Source organism: Physeter macrocephalus, chromosome 20 (genome assembly GCF_002837175.3).
Source record: "Physeter macrocephalus isolate SW-GA chromosome 20, ASM283717v5, whole genome shotgun sequence".
In the NCBI taxonomy this organism is placed as follows: domain Eukaryota; kingdom Metazoa; phylum Chordata; class Mammalia; order Artiodactyla; family Physeteridae; genus Physeter; species Physeter macrocephalus.
In genome coordinates this window covers 9,924,948-9,948,857 of record NC_041233.1, presented here as the reverse complement: position 1 = coordinate 9,948,857, position 23,910 = coordinate 9,924,948, and the positions used below count along the sequence as shown (strand labels likewise).

Below are 23,910 nucleotides of genomic sequence, written 5' to 3'. Positions count from 1 at the left end.
TCCCTGGTGGCACAGGGCTTAAGAATCCGCCTGCCAAAGCAGGGGACATGGGTTCGAGTCCTGGTCCAGGAAGATCCCACATACCACAGAGCAACTAAGCCCGTGCACTACAACTACTGAGGCTGTGCTCTAGAGCCTGCGAGCCACAACTACTGAGTCTGCGTGCCACAGCTACTGAAACATGTGTACCTAGAGCCCATGCTCCACAGGAGAAGCCACCGCAATGAGAAGCCTGTGCACCACAACGAAGAGTAGCCCCTGCTCGCGGCAACTAGAGAAAACCCTCGTGCAGCAACGAAGACCCAATGCAGGCAATAATTAATTAATTATTAAAAAAAAAAAAAAGAGTCTGCCTGCCAATGCAGGGGACATTGGTCCCAGAAGATCCCACACGCCACGGAGCAGCTAAGCCCGTGAGCTACAACTACAGAGCCTGAACTCTAGAGCCCGCGAGCCACAACTACTGAAGTCCGTGTGCCTAGAACCCCTGCTCTGCAACAAGAGAAGCCACCGCTGAGAGAAGCCTGCGCTCCTCAACAAAGAGTAGCCCCTGCTTGCTGCAACTAGAGAAAGACCGCACGTAGCAACAAAGACCCAGTGCAGGCAAAAATAAATAGAAAGCACAGGAGAATTGTATCACAATATAAAAGTTACAGAAAATATACCATTAAATTAAAAGACAAAAAACATACTGAGAAAAGATAATTAGTAACAATTATAACGAAAGATTACATTTAGAATACATACAGAATGCTTACAAAACTCAGTGGAAGAAAACAACCTGAAAAGCCATAAATTTATGAAAACTGCACAACCTCAGTAATCAGTCACAAAATTAAACAGTGAAGTTTTTCACCCATTACTGAGGAAACAACTTTTATATCTGGTGAGGAGGGAAGAAAAGTAGTCTGCTAATGAATAACAATGTACATAGAAAAATTAGAAATCCTCATATCCTATAACTCAAAAATACTAATCATAGAACACTAGAGCAGTGATTCTTAAACTCAGCAGGTATCAGCATCACATGAACACCTTGTTAAAACAGACTGCTGAGCCTCATCCCTGAATTTCTTTTCCAGTACGTTTGAGATAGGGCATGAGAATCTGCATTTCAAACAAGTTTCCAGGTGCTGCTGCTGCTTCTGGCCAAAGAACCTCACTTTGAGAAGCACTGCTCTAGAGTCTAGAGATACACCTGTATTTGTGCAGAGAGAATGACACGGATATTCACAGCAGCACTGTTTCTATTACTAAAAAATGGCAATTATCTAAATGCCTACCAATAAAATACCTAGAATGGGAAAACATAACTTTAAAAGGAATAAAATAAACTACATATGGATATATCTCAAATTATTAGTGAATTGGGAGAAAAATGTGTATCATACGTAAGTTAAAATAATTTACATATTTTTAAAAAGCACCCAAAACAATATACAGTATTGTTCAGCTAACTATATATTTTTCCAAGGTACATACAGGGGTAAAATAAGAAGACTAGTAGAACTTGGAACTAGACTCGGAACTGCAATGAGGAAGACTCCAGGAAAAAGCCATCAGAAGAGTGATATCAGAAGTGGACAAAGGAGACTTTCCAGGAGAGAGTAGTCAGTAGGGTAATGTAGCAGTTGTTCAAGGAAGGCAACTACAATTAAGTCACTGGTGACCTTTACCTGAATAGATTCTCAAGTGGAGAAGAACCAAGACAGAATGCTATGGGATGAAATTTGACTGAGAGGCTCAGAAACATTTACCAGAGAATTTAACTTTGATCCATCTGCTGCAGGACTTGTACACACAGCTGGGCTAAGATAAAATAATTTCGTAATAGGCGTGCAGGCCATTTATTCATCTAAACACACTAAGTTTTATACCAAAATTAATAAGACTATCATAAAATTGATTATTTGAACCCTCTCTTGGACCCTTTTACTCCCAGTAAGGAATGGTTTGAGGCACTCATTTCAGGGAAGGTTACTCACTATGTGTCCCTATGTTAACACAAAGAAGGATATCTTCCAGTAAGAAGATATGTCTTTATGTCTTGAAAGGAAACTGTCTGTAACCAAGATACAGTGTCTCCCTTTCTGCCATGGTCATCAGAAATGTATCTGCAGGTCAACTTAGAAATTAACTTAGAAACTATACATTATATTGATCAGTATACATCTGTAAGCCAGTTTGGTCCTGCTATTGATCTGTGAACTTTATATTTTCTATTAAGTTTGACTTTTATCTATAACTAATTTTCCATCTTAACATATGGACTCTTACAAATCTCACAAAATCCATTGTTAAATAAAGGAATGAATGAACAAACTTACCTGGGATTTATTCATTTTCTGCTGTTCTTGGTAAAATGTAGACAACTCTCAAGATACGCTGGGTTAGGAGGACTGGGGTCATGAATGATCTGGCCTGTGTGGCAGCTCCTGAATTCTCCTTCCCTATAAAGCTAAACACACCACTAGATAAGGAAAAACCTCAATGTCCCTTTGACCTTCAGAAGAGTCAGGGAGACAGTTGGTGGAAGACCACCTACCTAATATGACTCTAATATAATCAGGTAGCTCTTGGGTATAACATTGTTCAGAGTTAGGTATTTACCTCCTAAGGATATTTTAACAGTTTAAATCTCCCCTGGTGTTCCCAAAAAAAGTTTAAATGATAAAATTGGTTAAAACGAATTAAAAAACACATTATGAAGGAACATTAACTCTTCAGCAAAGCTGTTGTTAAAAAAAAACACTCAAGACTAAAGAAAAATAATAAAACTCAAAACTAAGCTGTTTATCAATTTCCCCACTAATATTACTAAACCTTTGGTTAGTGACTCCACAGAAAGCTATAAAAAGCAGTGCTTTAAGGAAAGACCTGTGTTTTAATTTATCTTTGTTGCTGTTTCTCAAAAGGATCTTTCATAAAAAACTTGCTTTTAGTTGTATGGAAAAGTAAACAGTACTGGCTTAGGAGTCGGATCTTTTAGTCTTCGCCACTAACTGATCTGAACAAGGCACTAATCTTCAGAAACAAACAAACAAAAAAAGAAATTCTATCACATGATACAAAAACCGGATAATTCTTGAAGATCTTTCCTGAATGCTAGGGCAGGCAGAACAGAGAGACAACGTATATCAAGATGAAGTGATGGACATGACTAAAGAGCAGTTCGGAATCCAAAAAGCATTAATGCAGAACCATAGGCATGTGTATGTGTACAAAGCTAACTATTGTTATTACTCAGCCTCGCGCGTTCTCCCCGCAGCACCGCCCACCTACCCCGGGGGGGCTCGCTGCACCCGTCACGCATGCGTATTAAGCCCTCCTCCTGCGCCCTCAAAAAGGGGGCCTCTCGGACAGCCGCGCCCGCTCAGCGCTGGGGCTAGTCAAGCAGGGGTTTTGGCTCCTTTTCCTGACTGAGACGCCAGCTTCCCGCCGTCCCGGGGGTCCGCGGAGCTCCTCCCCACCACCGTGCACCGACCTTCTCCCTCCCGCCCTCCAAACCGAGGGCTTCCGTCGGCCCTCACCCAACCCTCCCGGGCTCACCCGCCTCTCCCTAGTCGTGTAGCACTGACCCTAGAAGAGCGCATAGACTCGCCAGCCCCGGAACCGCTTCCCACGCAAGGGCTGAGGAAAACAGAAGAAAAGGCTGCAGTGCACAAAGGCGGAAGTGCACAGAAGCCAAAGGTGGCTCTAGGCATGCGCAGATGGCCCGCACGCAGGGCCAGACAGTCTGCGCGGAACGTCAGAAGTCTGTTTCCCTTGAGCCTCCGCGACTGACGGTTCGGGATTGGTTGAGAGTGCAGCCTTACCTAGCAGTGGGAAGTTTGGAGCTTTAAGCTCCCTAAGCTTTAAGCCGGTCAGGGACTCCCCCAAAAGTTATGGATTACAACTGAGTTCTCTGTGCAGCCATAATGCAAATTTACACACAGAGCTGTCAAGGAAAGGAAACCTGTATGTCAATTTCACTTTTTTTTAATACTGGGAAATAGACCCCATTAATAAAAGAATAATATGCGCCATCAGCAATTTGTTCAGGAATTAAAAAGCGGAGAAGGGGCGGACAAGAAAGCCAGTTCATTAAAATCATGAAAGCAATAAATGAAAATTGTAGATAAATAAGACACAATCCAAAAGAAAACAGTCATTTATATAAACATATTCTTTCATTTGTGACATTAAAATTACTTGAATAAAGGGAGATATACCCTTTCATGGAAAGATTCAAAAATTTTGGACAAAATTCCAATAAGAATCTCAACAAATTTTTACATGTACTTTTTTCTCCTTGACTTTTTAAAGTATTGTGTACTTTACAAAAGCATTCTCAACTTCATCTGGAATAAAAATAAATCTAAATTACAGCCAGAAAGCATTTCAAAAAGGAGAAAATTGCCTAAGAAATATCAATACGTATAATAAGTGCTCAGTTATTCAAAATAGTTTGACATCTGCTTCATGTTAATACAACGGCTATGATTAAGAATGTTTTTTAAATGTAGTATAATAAACGTAGCATTTCAAAACAATGAGGGAAAGAATGAAGTATTCCAAACATCAAGTCATTCCCAACAATTGGGAATAAAGTTTATATCCATAGATCACGTGTGATACAGCTCACATGGATTCAAGGTTTGAAATGTTTAAAGTAAACCACTAAGTTAGTAAAAGAAAAATTGAGGTGAGAAGTTGTGACACAAAGAAACCCATAAATTTAATGTGATACATTTTATTATAAAAAATAGCAAACAACTCAGTTCTAGTTTTTAAAAGATGTTAAAAGCAAAGAAACCAGGAAATTATATTTTTACTATATAAAAGAAAATGTATTACTTAATAAAATCTTTAAATCAATAGAAGGAAAAAACTTAAAATGGGCTACAGAACTAAGAAGCAATAAAAAAAGAAAATTCAAATGAATAATACGTGTTTGAAAAAGTTGATTATGAGAATTGAAAGAAATGTAAATGTTTATGTAAAAACATGTAAGATATCATTTACTGAGATTTAAAATTTTTTAATTTAAAATTTATATATATACACAGAAGTTCATTTTATTTGGTACAGTTTTATGAGTTCTGACACGTGCATAGATCTGTGTAACCACCACTTCAGTCAAAATACAGAACTGTTTCATTACTGCCCCCTCAAACTGCTTCATACCCTTTTGAAATAAAAACCTCTCAGCACTCTTAACTTCTGGCAACCACTATGTATTCTTCATGCCTATATGTTTGCCTTTTTAAAAAAGTATTTTTACAAATACCTACAGCAAATATCACAGTTAATATGGACAGTGTTCAACTTAAAAGTAGGACAAAAATAAGGATGCCTGCTATCTCCAACTTTATTCAGCATTTTTCTAAAATTTTTAGAGTAATATAGTAAAACAATCATATACACAGAAAATTCAAATAAAAGTATCCAAAATAAGAGTTTTAGAAATTCAATACAAGTTCAATATAAAAAATTTCAGAAAATTAAATTATTTTAAAGGTACACCTAATAATAGCATGAAAAATATGAAAATCTATACAAAAACATAAAATATAATGAGGGCTATAACAAATTCCTGGATAGGAAGTCTCAATGTTATAAAAATATCAATTCTCTCCATGCTGATGTACAAATTCATAGCAATCTCAAATAAAATCCCACTTGGAACTCCATGACTGGGGGAAGGGATTATATCAGGAAAGAGCCAAATAAGAAAGTCAAAGGGCATTAATGGATGTGGTTCCTGTGACTGTGCTCAAGATTTCAGCATGAAGTCCACCCATGAGCTTGTGGGTGTACCTCAGTGAGGATCTCCCCACTGGGTCCACAGGCACCACCAATGCCCCGAGTGCTATAACACACTTCCCACCACTCTGCAGCCAGCTCCTTGTGCGTGCTCCCAAGTACGATGGCAAAAGTCAGTCCAGTAAATAGAGTGCTATCAGGAAAAGAGACCAGGATCTTTTTTTTTTTTTTTTTAAATATTTTGGCTGAGTTGGGTCTTTATTGCTGTGCGTGGGCTTTCTCTAGTTGTGGCGAGCAGGGGCTACTCTTTGTTGCGGTGCGTGGTCTTCTCATCGCGGTGGCTTCTCTCTTTTTTTTTTTTTTTTTTTTTTGCGGTACACGGGCCTCTCCCGCTGCGGAGCACAGGCTCCGGACGCGCAGGCTCAGCGGCCATGGCTCACGGGCCCAGCCCCTCCGCGGCATGTGGGATCCTCCCGGACCAGGGCATGAACCCGCGTTCCCTGCATCGGCAGGCGGACTCTCAACCACTGCGCCACCAGGGAAGCCCCCTGCGGTGGCTTCTCTTGTTGAGGAGCACGGGCTCTAGGCACATGGGCTTCAGTAATTGCGGCATGCGGGCTCAGTAGTTGTGGCTCACAGGCTCTAGAGTGCAGGCTCAGCAGTTGTGGCACACAGGCTTAGCTTCTCTGTGGCATGTGGGATCTTCCCAGATCGAACCCATGTCCCCTGCACTGGCAAGCGGATTCTTAACCACTGTGCCACCAGGGAAGTCCCAAGACCAGGATCTTTGAGCAAGGAAAAAACCACAAACTTGACGTATAGTGCCGTGTTCTAGAAAAAAGAGGTTTGTAGTAGCCAGCTTGGTGAGTGGTTAAATTCAGAAGAGACATAAAAACTTAAGAATCCTTCCACAAGAGGGTAAGAAGAGTGGAGAAGATGTAACCATACAAAGGCAGGGGAAAAAAATCCCTGATCAATAAAAAAACCCTGAGCAAAAATGTACAGTATAACTCACCTGAAGGCAAATAGTAAAGAATTTAGAAGGTGTCTGCTACTTCAAATGTGAAAGCAGCAATGCAAAACTACAAGGAACATGAAAAATCAAGGAAACATGTCATCACCAAAAGATAGCAATAATTCTCCAAACACCAGGCTCAAAAGCAAAGAATTTTGTGATTGAGCTGACAAAGAACTCAAAAGAGCTGTTTTGAATAAACTCAAAAAGCTACAAGAAAACTCAGAAAGCCAATCCAATGATATCAGAAAAAAAATCATAACCAAATGAAATATTTACCACAGAGACAGAAATCTTTTAAGAAAACAAAACAGAAATTCTGGAGCTGAAGAAGTTAAAGAATAAAATGAAAATGCAATAGAGAGTATCCACATCAGAGTAGATCAAATGTAAGATAGCCTAAATGAGCTACAGAATAGGAACTTTGAAATAACCCAATCAGAAGAGAAAAAAGAAAAAAAAAATGAAGTAAGCCTACATTATCAATGGGACTCTACAAATGTACAAGTATCGGAATAACTTGGGTTCCAGAAGGAAAAGAGAGGGAAAAGGGGAACGAAAGTTTAAAGAAATAATAGCTGAGAACTTCCCAAACCTGGGGAGAGATATGGACATACAAGATCATAAGCTAATAGTCCACACTGTTCTCTCAATTCAGAAAGACCTTCTCTAAGACACATTATAATGAAACTGTTAAATTCTAAGATAGAGAATGCAACTAGCAGCCAGAGGAAAAAAAAAAGATTCTAACCTATCCAGGAACCCCCATTAGGCTACCAGCAAATTTCTCAGTAGAAATTCTATAGACCAGGAGAGAATGGAATGTTGTATTCATAGGATTGAAAGAAAAAATACTCCAGCCAAGAATTCTAACCAGCAAAGTTATCCTTCAGATCTGAAGGAGAAATACTTTCCCAGACAAACGAAAGCTGAGGGGTTTCATCACCACTAGACATGCCTAGAAGAATTGCTGAAAGAAGTTCTTCAAGCTGAAATGAAAAGACACTAACCAGAAACATGAAAACATAAAGTATACAACACATTGGTGAAAATAAATATACAATTAGACTTAGAAAACTCTAATTCTATAAAAGAATGGTGTGTTAACCACTTACCTAAGTATAAAGCTTAAAAGAAAGGAGTATTAGATTTTCTACTCAGCCGCGCCTAAGTTGTGTGTGCAGGCTGTTTCGACGCCAGGACCCCCTAAGAGACAATGATGTTGGGCACCGAAGGCAGCGAGGGATTCGTGGTGAAGGTCCAGGGCTTGCCTTGGTCTTGCTCGGCCGACGAAGTGCAGCGGTTTTTTTCTGACTGCAAAATTCAAAATGGGGCTCAAGGTATTCGTTTCATCTACACCAGAGAAGGCAGACCAAGTGGCGAGGCTTCTGTTGAACTTGAATCAGAAGATGAAGTCAAATTTGCCGTGAAAAAAGACAGAGAAACTATGGGACACAGATATGTTGAAGTATTCAAGTCAAACAACGTTAAAATGGATTGGGTGTTGAAGCATACTGGTGCAGATAGTCCTGACACGGCCAATGATGGCTTTGTACGGCTTAGAGGACTCCCCTTTGGATGTAGCAAGGAAGAAATTGTTCAGTTCTTCTCAGGGTTGGAAATCGTGCCAAATGGGATAACATTGCCGGTGGACTTCCAGGGGAGGAGTACGGGGGAGGCCTTCGTGTAGTTTGCTTCACAGGAAATAGCTGAAAGGCTCTAAAGAAACACAAGGAAAGAACAGGGCACAGGTATATCGAAATCTTTAAGAGCAGTCGAGCTGAAGTTAGAACTCACTATGATCCACCACGAAAACTTATGGCCATGCAGCGGCCAGGTCCCTATGACAGACCTGGGGCTGGCAGAGGGTATAACAGCATTGGAAAAGGAGCTGGCTTTGAAAGGATGAGGCGTGGTGCTTATGGAGGCTATGATGATTATAATGGCTATAATGATGGCTATGGATTTGGGTCAGATAGATTTGGAAGAGACCTCAATTATTGTTTTTCAAGAATGTCAGATCACAGATATGGGGATGGTGGCTCTACTTTCCAGAGCACAACAGGACACTGTGTACACATGCGGGGATTACCTTACAGAGCTACTGAGAATGACATTTATAATTTTTTTTCACCACTCAATCCTGTGAGAGTACATATTGAAATTGGTCCCGATGGCAGAGTAACTGGTGAAGCAGATGTCGAGTTTGCAACTCATGAAGATGCTGTGGCAGCTATGTCAAAAGACAAAGCAAATATGCAACACAGATATGTAGAACTCTTCTTGAATTCTACAGCAGGAGCAAGCGGTGGTGCTTACGGTAGCCAAATGCTAGGAGGCATGGGTTTGTCAAACCAGTCCAGTTATGGCGGCCCAGGCAGCCAGCAGCTGAGTGGTGGTTATGGAGGCGGCTATGGTGGCCAGAGCAGCATGAGTGGATATGACCGAGTTTTACAGGAAAACTCCAGTGATTTTCAATCAAACACTGCATAGGCAGCCAAGGAGCAGTGAACAGCAGCTACTACAGTAGTGGAAGCCGAGCATCTATGGGAGTGAACGGAATGGGAGGGATGTCTAGCATGTCCAGTATGAGTGGTGGATGGGGAATGTAATTGATCCTAATCACTGACTCTTGGTCAACATTTTTTAAAAGAAAAACAAAACTTAAGTTTTAACAGTTTTGCAATACAAGCTTGTGATTTATGCTTACTCTAAGTGGAAATCAGGATTGTTTTGAAGACTTAAGGTTCAGTATTTTTGAACACAAACATTCATTTAGGATGTAACTAGGTTGAGTAATCTATTACTGTTAAATAATTTTCAGCTTTTCTCAAGTTAGTTATATTGTAGGATGTACTTAAGCAGTAGGTGTATTTAGGTTAAAGCAGTTGGATTATGTTAAGTGTTGCTTACACCACATTACATTGAACACTGTTTGGATGCATGTTGAAAGACATGCTTTTTTGTAAAACTCAATATAGGAGCTGTGTCTACAATTAAAAGTGAAACATTTGGCATGTTTGTTAATTCTAGTTTCATTTAATAACCTCTATGGCACGTAAGTTTAAGCTTTTTTTTAAGTTAATGGGGAAAATTTGAGACGCAATACCAATACTTTAGGATTTTGGTCTTGGTGTTTGTATGAAATTCTGAGGCCTTGATTTAAATCTTTTCATTGTATTGTGATTTTCCTTTTAGGTGTATTGAGCTAAGTGAAACTTGTTGAATAAATCTTCCTTTTAAAAACTGAAAAAAAAAAAAAAAAGGAGTATTAAAAATAATTATAGCTAATTATGTGCTAATAAATATATAATATAGAGGTAAAAAGTGATATCAAAAATAAAAAAGGGGGAGTAAAAGTGTGACGCTTTGGTAGGCAAAGTTAAGTTACTATCAGCTATAAATGGACTTTATTATCTATGAGATATTTCATGTAAGCCTCATGTTAACCACACCTAGAATAAATTCACAAAAGAAAAGAAGAAATGGGAAACAGAGGATACCACCACAGAAAATCACAAATTTACAAAAGTAGGCAAGAAGAGGAGAAAAGAATATGTGGAAATACAAAACAAGCAGAAAGCAATAAGATGATTTCAGTAATTCCTTACATACCAATAATAGCTCTAAATGTAGATGAATTGATTTCACCAATCAAAAGGCAGAGTGGCTGGATTGATAAGAAAAACAAGATCCAATTATATGCAGCCTACAAAAGACTCACATCAGCTTTAAGGACATATGGTCTCAAAGTGCAGGAATGGAAAGATAAATTCTGTGAAGGTTGACACCAAAAGAAAGCAGAGATAGCTATACAAGCCAAAAATGGTAACAAGACAAAGAAGGTAATTACATAATGATAAAGGGGTGAATTCCCCAAGAAGATACAATTGCAAATATATATGCACCCAACATCAGAACACCTAAATATATTAAGCAGATACTAACAGATCTGAAGGAAGAAATACATAACAATGCAATAATAGTAGGGGACTTCAATACCCTGTTTTCAACAAGGCTAGATCATCTAGACAGATAATAAAGATGAAAAGTTGGACTTGAACCATACATTAGACCAAATGGACTTAACAGATATTTATAGAACATTCTATTCAACAGCAGCAGAATACATATTCTTCTCAAGTGCACACAGATTTTCTCCAGAAGAGATCATATGAAAGGCCACATAACAAGTCTTAACACATTTAAGAATACTGAAATCGTATCAAGTATTTTTTTACCACAATGGTATGAAGCTAGAAATCAATAAGAAGAAAGCTGTAAAATCTAAAAATAAGTTGAAATTAAACAGCACACTCTGGGCTTCCCTGGTGGCGCAGCGGTTGCGCGTCCGCCTGCCGATGCAGGGGAACCGGGTTCGCGCCCCGGTCTGGGAGGATCCCACATGCCGCGGAGCGGCTGGGCCCGTGAGCCATGGCCGCTGAGCCTGCGCGTCCGGAGCCTGTCCTCCGCAACGGGAGAGGCCACAGCAGAGGGAGGCCCGCATACCACAAAAAAAAAAAAAAAAAAAAAAAAAAAAAAAAACAGCACACTCTGAACAACCAATGGATTTAAAAAAGCAAAGGGAAATCAAAAACTATATTGAAACAAATGAAATGGAAACACAACAAACCAAAACCTCTGGGATGCTTCAAAACCAGTTCTGAGAGGGAATTTTACAGCAATAAATGCATATATTAAGAATTTAGAAAGAGTTCAAGCAAACCACCTAACTTTACATCTCAAGGAACTAGAAAAAGAGGAAGAAACTAAGCCCAAAGTTAGCAGAAGGAAAGAAATAACAAAAGTCAGAGCTGAAACAAATGAGAGACCACAAAAAACAACAGAAGAAAACAAATCTTAGATTTCAAAAATCTAAGTTTTTTTGGAAAACACAAACAAAATTGACACACCTTTAGCTAGACTCACTAAGAAAAAAAGAGAGAGGACTCTTAAATGAAATCAAAAATGAAGTAACTGACATTACAGAAATACAGAGAATCGTAAGAGACTACTATGAACAATTATATGCCAATGTGTTGGATAACCTAGAAGAAATGGATAAAGTCCTAGACATGTAATTACATATACGAAAAAATATTCTCGTAGTTTACGCAGATACATCCAATTCAAACTGAGAACTGTACGGTTTTACTTAACCTCTTCTGTGACATCTGTATCTCCTTTCTTCCACACTGGAAAATCTCGTTCTCAAGGACATAGGAAATAATTGAATTAGAATATCCAATTAGTCATTTGTTTCACCTCAAATGATGCACACACAAGTTCAGATTAACAATATCCATAACACCACATAAGACATTAATGAAAGAATTTGAAAAAGGCAGAACTAAATGGCAAGATATTCCATCATCATGGATTGGAGAATCAATATTGTTAAATGTCCATGCTACCCAAAGCAATCTACAGATTTAATGCAATCCTTATCAAAATTCCAATGGCATTTTTCACAGAAATAGAACAAAAAAAATCCTAAAATTTATATGGAACCATAAAACACACCCAATAGCCAAAGAAATCTTGAGAAAGAAAAACAAAGTTGGAGGCATCACACTTGCTAATTTCAAACTATGTTACAAAGCTATAGTTATCAAAACTGTATGGTATTGGCATAAAAAACACACACATAGATGAGTGGAACAAAATAGAGAACACAGAAATCAACCCATGCATATATGTTAAGCTAGTTTATGACAAATGACTAAAAATATACAATGGGGAAAGGACCACCTCTTCAGTAAATGGTGATGGGAAAACTGGATAGCTACATGTAATGGAATGAAACTGGACCACTATCTTTCAACATACACAAAAATTAATGCAGCATGAATGAAAGCCTTTAACGTAAGATCTGAAACCACAAAGCTCCCAGAAAAAAATAGGCAGTAAGCTCCTTGAACTCAGTCTTGGTGATGATTTTTTTTGGATCTGACTCCAAAAGCAAAGGAAACAAAAGCAAAAATAAACAAGTAGGACTACATCAAACTAAAAAGCTTCTGCATGACAAAGAAAACCATCAACAAAATGAAAAGGCCTATCCCAACTGGGAGAAAATATATGCAATTCATGTATCTGATAAGTGATTAATATCCAAAATATAAAAAGAACTCATATCACTCAATAGCAAACAAACAAACAAGCACTCTGATTTAAAAAATGGGCTGAAGAACTGAATAAACATTTTTCCAAAAAAGATAATACAGGTGGCCAATAGGTATGAAAAATGCTGAGCATCACTAATTATCAGGGAAATGCTAATCAAAACCACAATGAAATGTCACCTTACACCTATTAGAATGACTATTATCAAAAAAGACAAGAAATTACAGGTGCTGGAGAGGATTCTGAGACAAGGCAACCCTTCTGCACTGTTGCTGGGAATGTAAACTGGTGCAGTCACTGTGGAAAAATGTATGGAGTTTCCTCAAAAAATTAAAAGTGAAACTACCATTCAACCCAGGAATCCCTCTTCTGATACAAGGAAAACAGTAATTTGAAAAGATATATGCATCCCTATGCTCACTGCAGCATTATTTACAATAGGAAAGATATGAAACAACACAAGTGTCCAATGATGGATGAATGGATAAAGAAATTGTTGTACAGATATACAATGGAATATTATTCAGCCAAATAAAAGAATGAAATCTTGCCATGTGACAACATGGAAGAATCTTGAGGGCACTATCCTAAGTGAAATAACACAGAGAAAAAGAAATACTGCATGATCTCATTTATATGTGGAATCTTTAAAACAAAAATCTTAGATACAGAGAACAGATTGGTGTTGCAGAGACAAGAGGTGGGTGGGGTGAAATGGGTGAAGGTGAAAAGGTACTAACTTCCAGCTATAATATATCATAAATAAGTCATGGAGATGTAAGAAACAGCATGGTGACCATAGTTAATAATATTATATTGCATATGTGAAAATTGCTAAGAAAGCAAACCTTAAAAATTCTCATAAAAGAAAAAAATTTGTACCTATGTATCTTGACAGATCTCAACTACACTTACCATAGTGATTATTTCACAATATATACAAATAATGAATCCTTACATTGTACAGCTGAAACTAACATAATGTTATATGTCAATTATACCTCAAAAAAAAAAAACTATGATATCCTAGGAACAATACAATATCAGAACAAGCTGTGACTTACGAAAAGTTAAAACTTTTTTCGCATGAAATTCTCTCCTTCCCTTCCCCATTTTTTGTTTGTACCATATCTACATTCTCAGAACATAAAGCCATTGAGATAGTCTGGGACCTCGGATCCTCTACCTGTACGCATGTACTTGTACCTGGGCAAACGTCTCCTCCAGCAACTGAAGAGTATGCAACTGTAAGGGACTAAAAATAGCTGCATGCATGCCAGTTGGGGGCAATTAGGAACAGTAAGATACTAAGGGCCACAAACCAACTGCTGCTTTTGAGGTGCCAGGAGCAAAAGCAGGGTACTGCACATGATCCCTGCACACAGCACCACCAAGGGGGTGGGCAGGCCACCTAAGCCACACCTCAGTCCGACCCACCACTCCTGCTCCCACCCTCACTCCATTTAAGGAAGTAGCCTGCCCCTCTAGAAGAGTGAACAAGGGCACCTGTTACTTGTTTTCGCTCCCTTGTGCTGCAGCACTAGTCCCAATAAAGGCTTGCCTGAATTCCTCCTCTGGCCTCTTATCAATTTCTGTGATTAAAGAGTCCAAGGACCCAAATCTGTATCAATTACATAGTATAACCTCTTCTTTTTAACCCGCATTTAATCTTAATTCTAGAAGTAACTATATATTTACTGTTCACACTAATCCTTATTGCAATCTCTTGAGTTATTGTGGTTTCTGAAGCTGGTTCTTCAGTAGATTCCTCAAGGAGGGCTCCTGGAACACTCTCCTGAAACACTGTAATGAAGACAGGGTCAGTATTACTGACTTTTCTTTTTGCCTCCAGCTCCAATATGATTCAATATGGGACTTTTAATGATTCTGTCTTTATTTCAAAGTTTGATATTTTGTTCATCAAGGACTTCTTGACACTGAATTTAGTTTTTGAATAATTATTGCATTAAAGTCTCATTTATCTTGATTACTGAGTTGTTGGTGCCCCTGAAATTTTGTGCCCGAGGCCAGTGCCTTTCTCACCTCACCCTGGTCCAAGCATGGAGTTGGAGCTTCTCTGTCCTTTGTCTTTATTGTTCCCATCCTACTTAATTTGATAGCGCTCCCAACAGTTGCTGTGCATGCATAATCCAGTCCCAAAGGAGCCCTGGTGGCCCAGTGTGAGAATTCAAAGACATTCATGCCTTACCTTAGACCTCTGCCTCACTAACTGGTGGAGTAAACCAAGTTTCTCCCAGTCTCAGCTGCAGCTCCTGGCCAGGCTCTTGAGTTGCACAAGCTCAAAGCTCTGCCGTGGCTCCTCCTTTGGTCCCTGCACCGCGCATGCGTGGGGCTCTCCTGGGAAGGGGCGCGCACAGGCTAGCTCTGCCTCTGTACTGAGCATGCACAAGGCCCTCACGCGTCCAGCTACACGGTTGCTTCCTTCTGCTTTCCCCACACTTAGGGGGATGTTGAGCAGGTCTAATGGCTGTTGTCCACCCAGTTGTATTTTGCAGTAACAGGGGGATACCTTGTCATCTAGTCTTGTTGTAAATACTGCCCATGGGTTTCGGTTTTAATGTTTTATGCTCTGTGTTTATATGCAGATTCCGGAACATAAAAACTATGCTTCCATGATCACACCAACTTCTCAGAATTCCTAAATATATTTTATTTTTAAAACGGTGCTTCAAAAGAAAACAATGGAGAACGCAATTAATTTTTTACATGCAGAAAAAAAACTACATTACAGTTTTTAAAACTACATTACAAAAAAAACTCACAAGGGCTTCCCTGGTGGCGCAGTGGTTGAGAGCCCGCCTGCCAATGCAGGGGACACGGGTTCGTGCCCCGGTCCGGGAAGATCCCACATGCTGTGGAGCGGCTGGGCCCGTGAGCCATGGCCACTGAGCCTGCGCGTCTGGAGCCTGTGCTCCGCAACGGGTGAGGCCACAACAGTGAGAGGCCCGCATACTGCAAAAAAAAAAAAAAAAAAAAAAAAAAAACTCACAAAAGGCTATTTTCTGCTCAAGGCCTAGACATGTTCCCATTGTTAACAAGGTAGATTGCAACTGATAGGGATGTGTCAGCTCCTGGTCCGGGCAAGATGTAGAGCAAACACATGGGATGGCCTGGCCCAGCTCAGAAGAGAGAAAGGGAAAGGCCCTGGGAGTGAAGAGAGAAGGGAAAACCGGGTAAAAGTTTGTGACCCAATGTTTCAGCCGTCAGGATGAAGTTCCTGCTACCGGTCCACGGAGCCAGGTGAGGGGCTGAGTTTCACTCCCTTTTGGTAGGAGAGGAGGCAGGGATCAGGGATGGACACACACAGAAAGCCAGGTCTGCTGGTGGACTGTGCCCCTAACAGAAGGGTGACTAGAAAACATTCTACTCACTGAGGAAGCTTTACTGTCTGGGCTATGGGTGAGCAAGAAAATCACTAGGCCTCTGCTGTGGACTGGATATTTATGTCCCCCACATTCATACGCTGGAATTTTAGCCTCAAAGGTGATGATGTTAGGAGGTGGGGCCTGTGGGAGGTGATGAGGTCAGAAGGCAGCGCCCACATGAATGGGATGAGTGCCCTCGTAAAAGAGGCCAGAAAGAGTCCCCTTTCCACTTCTGATATGTGAGGACCCAGCAAAAAAACGACCACCTATGAACCAGAAAGTGGGCCCTCAGCAGACACAGAATCTGCAGGTGCCTTGATCTTGGATTTCTCAGCATCTAAAACTCTGAGAAATAAATTTCTGTTGTTTATATGTCACCCAGTCTGTGGTATTTGTTACAGCAGCCCAAACGGAATAAGACAGCCTGTGATTCAAGCAGCCAGTGTCTGGTTGTAAGTGCTATGGATATAAGTAAACAGAGGAAGAGGCTGGACGTGGGGAATGGGGGACGTTTTGTTTTAACTAGGGTGGTAAGTGAAGTCTTTGTGTCAGGGAGAACATGAAAGAATTGATATTTAAGAAGAATTCTATATGTTCACCTCCATAGGGCCTGAAAATGCACTTAAGAAAATTCAAAATCCTTTTCTAATTAAAAACCAAAATAACACAACAAAAATGGCAATAGTTAGAAATGTCCTTAACATGAAAAAAAAAATGTATACGTCAAAACCCCAAAGCCAGAAAGAATCGCTATCACCAAAACATGCCCTGATCTCACCATGAACAACAGTAACCAGAGACTACAAATGGGAGGATTAGAACCCCAACACCTTCATGAAATAGGTAATTTGATAAAACTGTAAAAGAAATTACTGTAAATTGGTTAAAGACCCAGAAGATTGCATTGGAATCATAAGTGAATAACACAACATGAAAAAAAATACCAGGAAAATTAGAAAAACAAAACAAGATTAAAAAAAATTCTAAAACTAAAAAAACACTGCCATGGAAATAAGAACACTACTGGGTGGATTAGACAACAAGTTAACCGGGATTGAAGAGAGAATTAGTGAACCCGAATGTTGCAGAGAGATAAACTAATGGAAAATAAAAACAGGGCAAATACAGTGAGACAGATGAAGTGTAGTAAGAAAGAGTTTAATATTCCCTGGGATTTTACGATGAGAAATGGGACGAGTGTTAAAGACACAGGATTTGAAGACTTTTAGAATTACTGTAAAACATGGATTTTCAGATCCCAGTCCTGAGCAGGAAAAATAAAAACAAATTTGAACTTCACCCTATAGTAATGGATTGTAGAATATTAAAGATAATTGAAGACTTTATCACAGAGCAGGGAAGGCAGACCACAGTGAGACCAAACAGCAGCCCAGTCAGCAGTCACAATTCAGGGAGAACACAAAGCAAAACCATCTTCATGTCAAGGAAAGCATCACAGAAACATCTGTATATTTTTCTCCCTAAACTATCACTCAAGAATAAAAGCAAAATAAGAACACTTTCAGATAAAAAAGACTAAGAGAGTTTGCCTCTCTCAGGCTCTCACTGAAAGTGAGGAAGGATGTATTTAAGGAAGAAGTGAGTGAATCCCAGAAGGAAAGAGCGGAGTGTGAGAGACATGGAAGCAGGAGATGGGGGAAAGCAGGTCTCAGTCAGACAGTCATCGACTGTGTAAAAAAACAGTCATGGATTAGTAATAACAATAATCATGACTAATTGGAGGCATAAACTTCTGTGGTTCAGTGCTGTGTCCTGGCCATCACCTGCCACCCTACCAGGGTTTGGGAAGCCTGAGCTGAGGTTGGGAACGCATATATATCGATTTATATAATAATTATTTATATCTATCTACATAATAAGAATTCTATACCAAGAACAAATGGGATTTATTCCTGAAATGCAAGAATGTTTCAACCTAGGAAAATGTATTGGTGTAATGGAATGAAGGGGAAAAAAACATGACCATCTCAAGGTAGAAAAAGCAATTGAAAAAATTAAACACCTCTGCATGATGAAAACTACTCAACAAACTAGGTTTGAAGAAAATTACCATGACAGAATTCAAGCCGTATATGTAAAACCACAGCCAACATCACACTCAATGGTGAAAGACTGGAAACTTTCCCTCTGAGATCAGGAAGCATGTAAGAATGCTGGGTTTTACCACTTCTATGCAACATAGTACTGGTAGTTTCAGCCATAGCAGTTAGGAAAGATAGATCAATAAATAAGTTAATGAATAAATCACTGACATCCAGTGATTTGAAAGGAGGAAGCAGAATTATCTCTGTTCTCACATGACATGATCTCATGCACACAAATCCTAAGGACGTCACAAAAATAATGTCCAAACTAATAAATAAATTCAGCACAGTATCAGGATACAAAGTCAACATTAAAAATCATTTATTTCTATACACTAACATGATCAATCTGAAAAGGAAACTAAGAAAACAATTTGATTTACAATTGCATCAGAAAGAGTAAACGACTTAGCAATCAACATAACCAAGGAGATGAAGACTTACACAAGGAAAATTGCCAAACTTTGTGTAAGAGACTAAATGACACAAATCCCATTTTCACGGACTGGAAGACTTATGACTGCTAACATCTCAATAGTACCCACTGCAATTTACAATTACAATGCAATCCCTATCAAAACCCCATCCTAAATGGAAAACCCCATCCTAAACTTCACTTTACACTGAATAGACCCCCAAAGAGCCAAACACTTCTGAGCAAGAAAAACCATGTGGGAGGATGCACACTCCCTGATTTCAAAACTTACTGCAAAGCTACAAGAATCAAAACAGTTTGGTACTGGCATAAAGACAGAATTATACATCAATGGAATAGAATTCAGAGCCCAGAAAGAAACCCTCACATATATGGTCAAATGATTTTTGACAAGAACAGCAAGATTATTCAAGGGGAAAAGACAGTCTTTTCCACAAAAGGTGCTGGGAGAATGTGATACGAACGTGCAGAGGAACGAGGCTGGACCCTAACAACACCATTTATAAAAGTTAACTCACAAATAGGGAATTCCCTGGTGGTCCAGTGGTTAAGACCCTGCGCTCCCAATGCAGGGGACCTGGGTCGATCCCTGGTCAAGGAACTAGATCCCACATGCCTCAACTAAAAGATCCCACAAGCCGTAACGAAGACCCGTTGCAGTCAAATAAATAAACTTTTTTTTTTTAAGAAAAAGGGACAAAATTTCATATCTTGGACACACAGACATACATACATACAGATAGACACGAAGATCTCAGTCTGCCTCCTTGAGTTTAAAAAAGCCTCATTCCTTTCTTTTTTTTTTCTCTTAAAGTTTTAATTTCTACTAATTGAGCCAAGGCTGTAGCCTCAGGTGATGTGGCCTATGTTTACATTGCAGGGATGTGATAAGAGTTATAACTTCAAACTTTATCCTAGGAATACTCTTGCACCAATCACTAGTTTTAAGTACATTCTATGATGATTTGAGGCCTGCTAACTAGGCAGATTTGTACCAAGAAAATAGCACACAAAAACCCACAGAACAAAACAACAAACTATTCTCAAACAAAATACACATTTGCTGGAGACAATCTGAGATTTACCTGCGATTAGACATTCAAAATTGCAATAGTGCACAGCAGAATGTCACGAAATAAACATTTCCCCTGATTTGGAAGTCTTCCTTTCTACATGCAAAATTTACCAAAAAACCCCCAGAGAAACAAAAAAACCCAACCAAGCCCGATAGTAGCTAGAATTTTCAAATAATTGAGCGCCTATGATAACTACTCAAAAATGAAATTTTAAACGCTCATTTAACTCTTCCCTTTCTCATGCAACATTTACCAAAAAGCCCCCCAAAACAACCAAGCCCTTTAGTAGCTAGAATTTTCAAATATTTGAGCATCTATGATAACTACTCAAAAATGAAATTTTAAACGCTCATTTAACTTAGAGTAACGCTGCTTCGCAACAACCTGTTGCTGGAAAAGAGTAACACAAACAAGAAAAACATAAACTGTTCAAAAAGCTCTCCATATGCAAAAAAATAATAAGCACAGAATTTCCTTATTTCAAACTTTGGTTAGATGTTACTATGTCACACGTTACCGGTACTCCAGAGAGCGCTCTGCGAGTCAGTTACGAGTCATTTCAGTTGATAATCAAGAGTGAAAACGCTGAAAGCGAACCTTCAGCCTTTTGGAGATGACCCTCCTGAGGGCTTCAGGAAAGGGCACAGAGGCCCCCGTCTGAACACCGCTCCTGGCGGCCGGGGGTGCAGGATCCCCGAGCTGTGCGCGTGCCCATCACCCGCGCGCATCCCGAGAGCAGAGGCCCCTGCACCCCTCCGGACCCACCGCGCCCGACACGCCCGCCCCGCGGCCCCATCTTCGGGCTCCTCTGCGGCGCCTCCCCGTCCAGGCCCCGTGAGCCCGCGGCGACGGGGCCGACTCCGGCGTCCGCAGACCCAGAGGCCAGCCCCGCCGGGCGCGTGGGGACAGTCCCGCCGCGAGGAGGCCCGAGGGGCGCCGAGAAGGGAGGGCTGCGAGCGCGCGGGGCGCCCACCGCTCAACGGCCGCCTTCGTGACCCCGGCCCGCCGTCCTCACCCTGCGGCCGGTGGCGGCGGCCCCGGAGCCGAGGAGCGAGGGAGGCTCGCGCTCCTCGGGGCTGGAGGGGTCGAGCCCCTGGCTGCTGGGCAGGCGGGGGGCGGCGGCCGGGAGGCGCGCGGTGAGGGGCTGCGGATAGAGCTGCACTTACTCGTCTCTGCGCTGCTCCCCCGCCGGGAGCGTCACAGTGTGGGGACCGACTCGGTCTCCAACTTCCCTTTTCTCAGGACGCGGGTCTTCAGGCGCCCCGGCATCCCAGCGGCGCAGCCCTCTCACCTGCCTCCGCTCACGCCTGCGCATTCTCCTCGGGAGGGAGGGGGTGGGGCGGGGCGGGGCGGGGCGCCTCCCGGGCGGGGCGCCTCCCCGCCTCCCCGCCTCCCCGCCTCCCCGCCTCCCCGCCTCCCCGCCTCAGGACTCCCGGTCTGCATACCCGTGTCTTATTTTTAATTCCCTGAAAGTGTTTTACTTGAAATCAATTTTTAAAAAAAATGACATGTTTTCTTGTCCAAATCATAATTTACTGACTATAGATGCTGCCTTTGTAAGATTTCTTCAGTGATAATTTATCCGCTGTCAACCGACCTGAGTCAAGTTACAGGAATCAAATTTTTTCAAAATTCTATTTTCCTTCCATCCGTTTTCAGTCAATAATACATTGTGCCACATGGAGTTTTATTTAGCGTGCATCACGTCTACTAATAATCACCATGAGGCCCATGGTCCCTAGGGTGAAAATGTAGAGGTCCATTACGTCTACTACCTTGATCACAGAGGTTCTTTTTCTTGTTTTTTTTTTTTAAGACAGATACTCAATTTTCATCTAGCTTTTTGAACATGCTGCTTCCCCCAAAGACCCCACGCTCCTCGTCTGTCCTCTTCATTAGAGAATAGAAAAGGATTTTCTCTTAGCTGATTCCAAAGTACAGGCCGATGAAAGCTAACAAACTGTTCCCAGTTGCTTGCCTAGGAATTGAAAGAACCTTTCCCACTTGAATATCCTAGTTACAAACCACATCTCCAATTCCTCTAGGAATGAAAAAACACCAAGGAGAGACTGTGCTGGGGAAATTAACGAACAATTCATTTGACAAGCATTCAATCTCGAACTCTTCATCCTGGTGATTAGTGTAGGAAAAGAGCACGGGTCATCACCATGCAGTTTTCGTTCTTTTTTTTCCTTAGGAAGACAAACACAGTTTTATTGAGGACAGTAGTTCACCAATTTTTTTTTAAGATATTTTTGATGTGGACCATTTTTTAAAAGTCTTTATTGAATACGTTACAATATTGCTTCTGTTTTATGTTTTGGTTTTTTGGCTGCAAGGCATTTGGGATCTTAGCTCCCCAACCAGGGATCGAACTCGCATTCTCTGCATTGGAAGGCAAAGTCTTAACCACTGGACTGCCAGGGAAGCCCCAGTAGTTCACCAATTTTAATGCTCTAACTCCTAACCACTCTTGCAGCGCAGAGTTGCCAGGCAAACTTTAAGCAAATCACATGTGAACAGAACGATTATGTGGAGATTACGGGATTGCTTAGATAGGCAGAGATAGCTGTGTGGACCCTTTGGTCCTTCATCTTTGCTCCCTCCTGCCTCAAAAATGAAGATATGATGTCTGGCCTAGGCTGGTGCTCCAGCAGCCATTTTGGGCCAGGAGACAGCCTTCAGGATTGACACTAGCTAAAAGATGATGGGACAGAAACAAATGATGGCTGACTACAGTGCTGTGCAGTTGAGGGTCAGGAAGGACTGTCCAAGTTCATAAATCTTTTTACATGAGAGAGGAAAAAGTCTCCCTCTTGTCTGAGCCTGTATTGTTCGGGTTTTCTGCTATATTATGGAAATCTAGTATTGAGGGAACTATTGGTTTTGCACTGAAACACTGTGTGAACTTTGACACCACAGTCCCCATCTCAGAGAAACCTCCTCGTATGTACCATGGAAGATGCAGGGTTGAAATGGCCCATATATTCTGAAGATCCCATTCTTTGGCCTGGTCCACATTCACATCATCTTCTATTACTTAAAAGGCCTCATCAGTTCTTGGGGAACTGTCCCTTGTCCCTCAGTGCACAAGGTTAGTTGAGGCTGAAACCCCTTCCTAGCTGCAGGGCAGGGGTGCCCACAGAGCCACTGGGGTGCCTAAAACCTGTGAGGGAGGCCTGAGGGTGCTCACGTCTCCCAGACATACCATATCCAGGGATGTGGAAGGCTGGGTAGACTGTGTGCAGGGTTTGGAAGCTCCTTGTTTAAGCCATCACTGTACAATTGGAAAACTGAGGTCCAGAGAGGGGCAGGGAAAACCCAGGGCACTGGGCAGGGGCAGAGTCTTGAGAAGAAGGGAGAGTTTGGACCTCCTAGGCTAGGGCTGCCTCCTCCCACAGGGCTTGCTTTAGAATTAGAGCTCCTAGGACCCCAGTACACCCCCACCCATGTGGAGTAGATTTCTCTGGAAGTCCACACAAGTGTACACTGACACTCACACTAACATCAGAGAAAGGGACAATAGGACATGGGGTCAGGGGAAGGGGGGGACACTGAGGCGGTGACAAATGTAAAAGAAGAAAGATAATGACAGAAACCTGGATCATTCTTCCTTGGACTGAAGCAAAGACCACCGTGTTGGACCATCAGGGGCCTCATTTGGAAACGGGGCCAGATCCATTGCACTGGCTGTGGTGAGGAGTCCTTGTAAGGGAACTGGACACCCCAGGGCCAATGTGGACAAGAGAAGGCTGAGGGAAGCTTCCAAGGTCACTCTCAAAGCCCCTGGTTCCTATGGATCCTGTCACATTGCCCCCCTGGGGCCCAAGGAATGTTGATGCCCTGAATTCTCTGAAACAAAGGTATGTTTTGTGCTGTGGCTTCCCTGCTTGGTATGTAGTATGAGTGGTTCCCATCAGGGGGAATGATGTGTCCAGTGTGATCTACTGGAGCAACTGGGGCCAGGAGAGTGTCCCCTGGGCTCTTGAACATTCCCCTGCCCCTGACCTGGCCTGTACCTCCT

General features: G+C 41.3%; 2 protein-coding genes across 6 annotated transcripts in view; one reads left to right on the top strand and one right to left on the bottom strand.

Annotated features, from left to right (window-relative positions):
* The window catches only part of ZNF33B (zinc finger protein 33B), a 71,424-nt gene extending 50,264 nt beyond the window's left edge, over positions 1–21,160 (bottom strand). The window contains exons 1-2 of one of the 5 annotated variants that reach the window (XM_055080911.1): positions 21,053–21,160; positions 2,328–2,458 (exon numbers count right to left, since the gene is read on the bottom strand). In XM_055080911.1, coding sequence (XP_054936886.1) covers positions 2,328–2,342 — 15 coding nt within the window. In that variant the 5' untranslated portion in view covers positions 2,343–2,458; positions 21,053–21,160. Of the gene's footprint in view, positions 1–2,327; positions 2,459–2,545; positions 2,599–3,549; positions 3,702–21,052 lie in introns of those variants that run through there. The other 4 variants (XM_055080912.1, XM_024115723.3, XM_055080914.1 and 1 more) reach the window with 4 other exon arrangements.
* Positions 7,239–9,406, top strand: LOC102989177 (heterogeneous nuclear ribonucleoprotein H-like). The gene is given in 3 exon segments (XM_024115726.3): positions 7,239–8,469; positions 8,472–9,202; positions 9,253–9,406. Coding segments are annotated over 3 exon segments (1,344 nt in total). The 5' UTR covers positions 7,239–7,976; the 3' UTR covers positions 9,373–9,406.
* Positions 21,161–23,910: the final 2,750 nt, after the last annotated feature.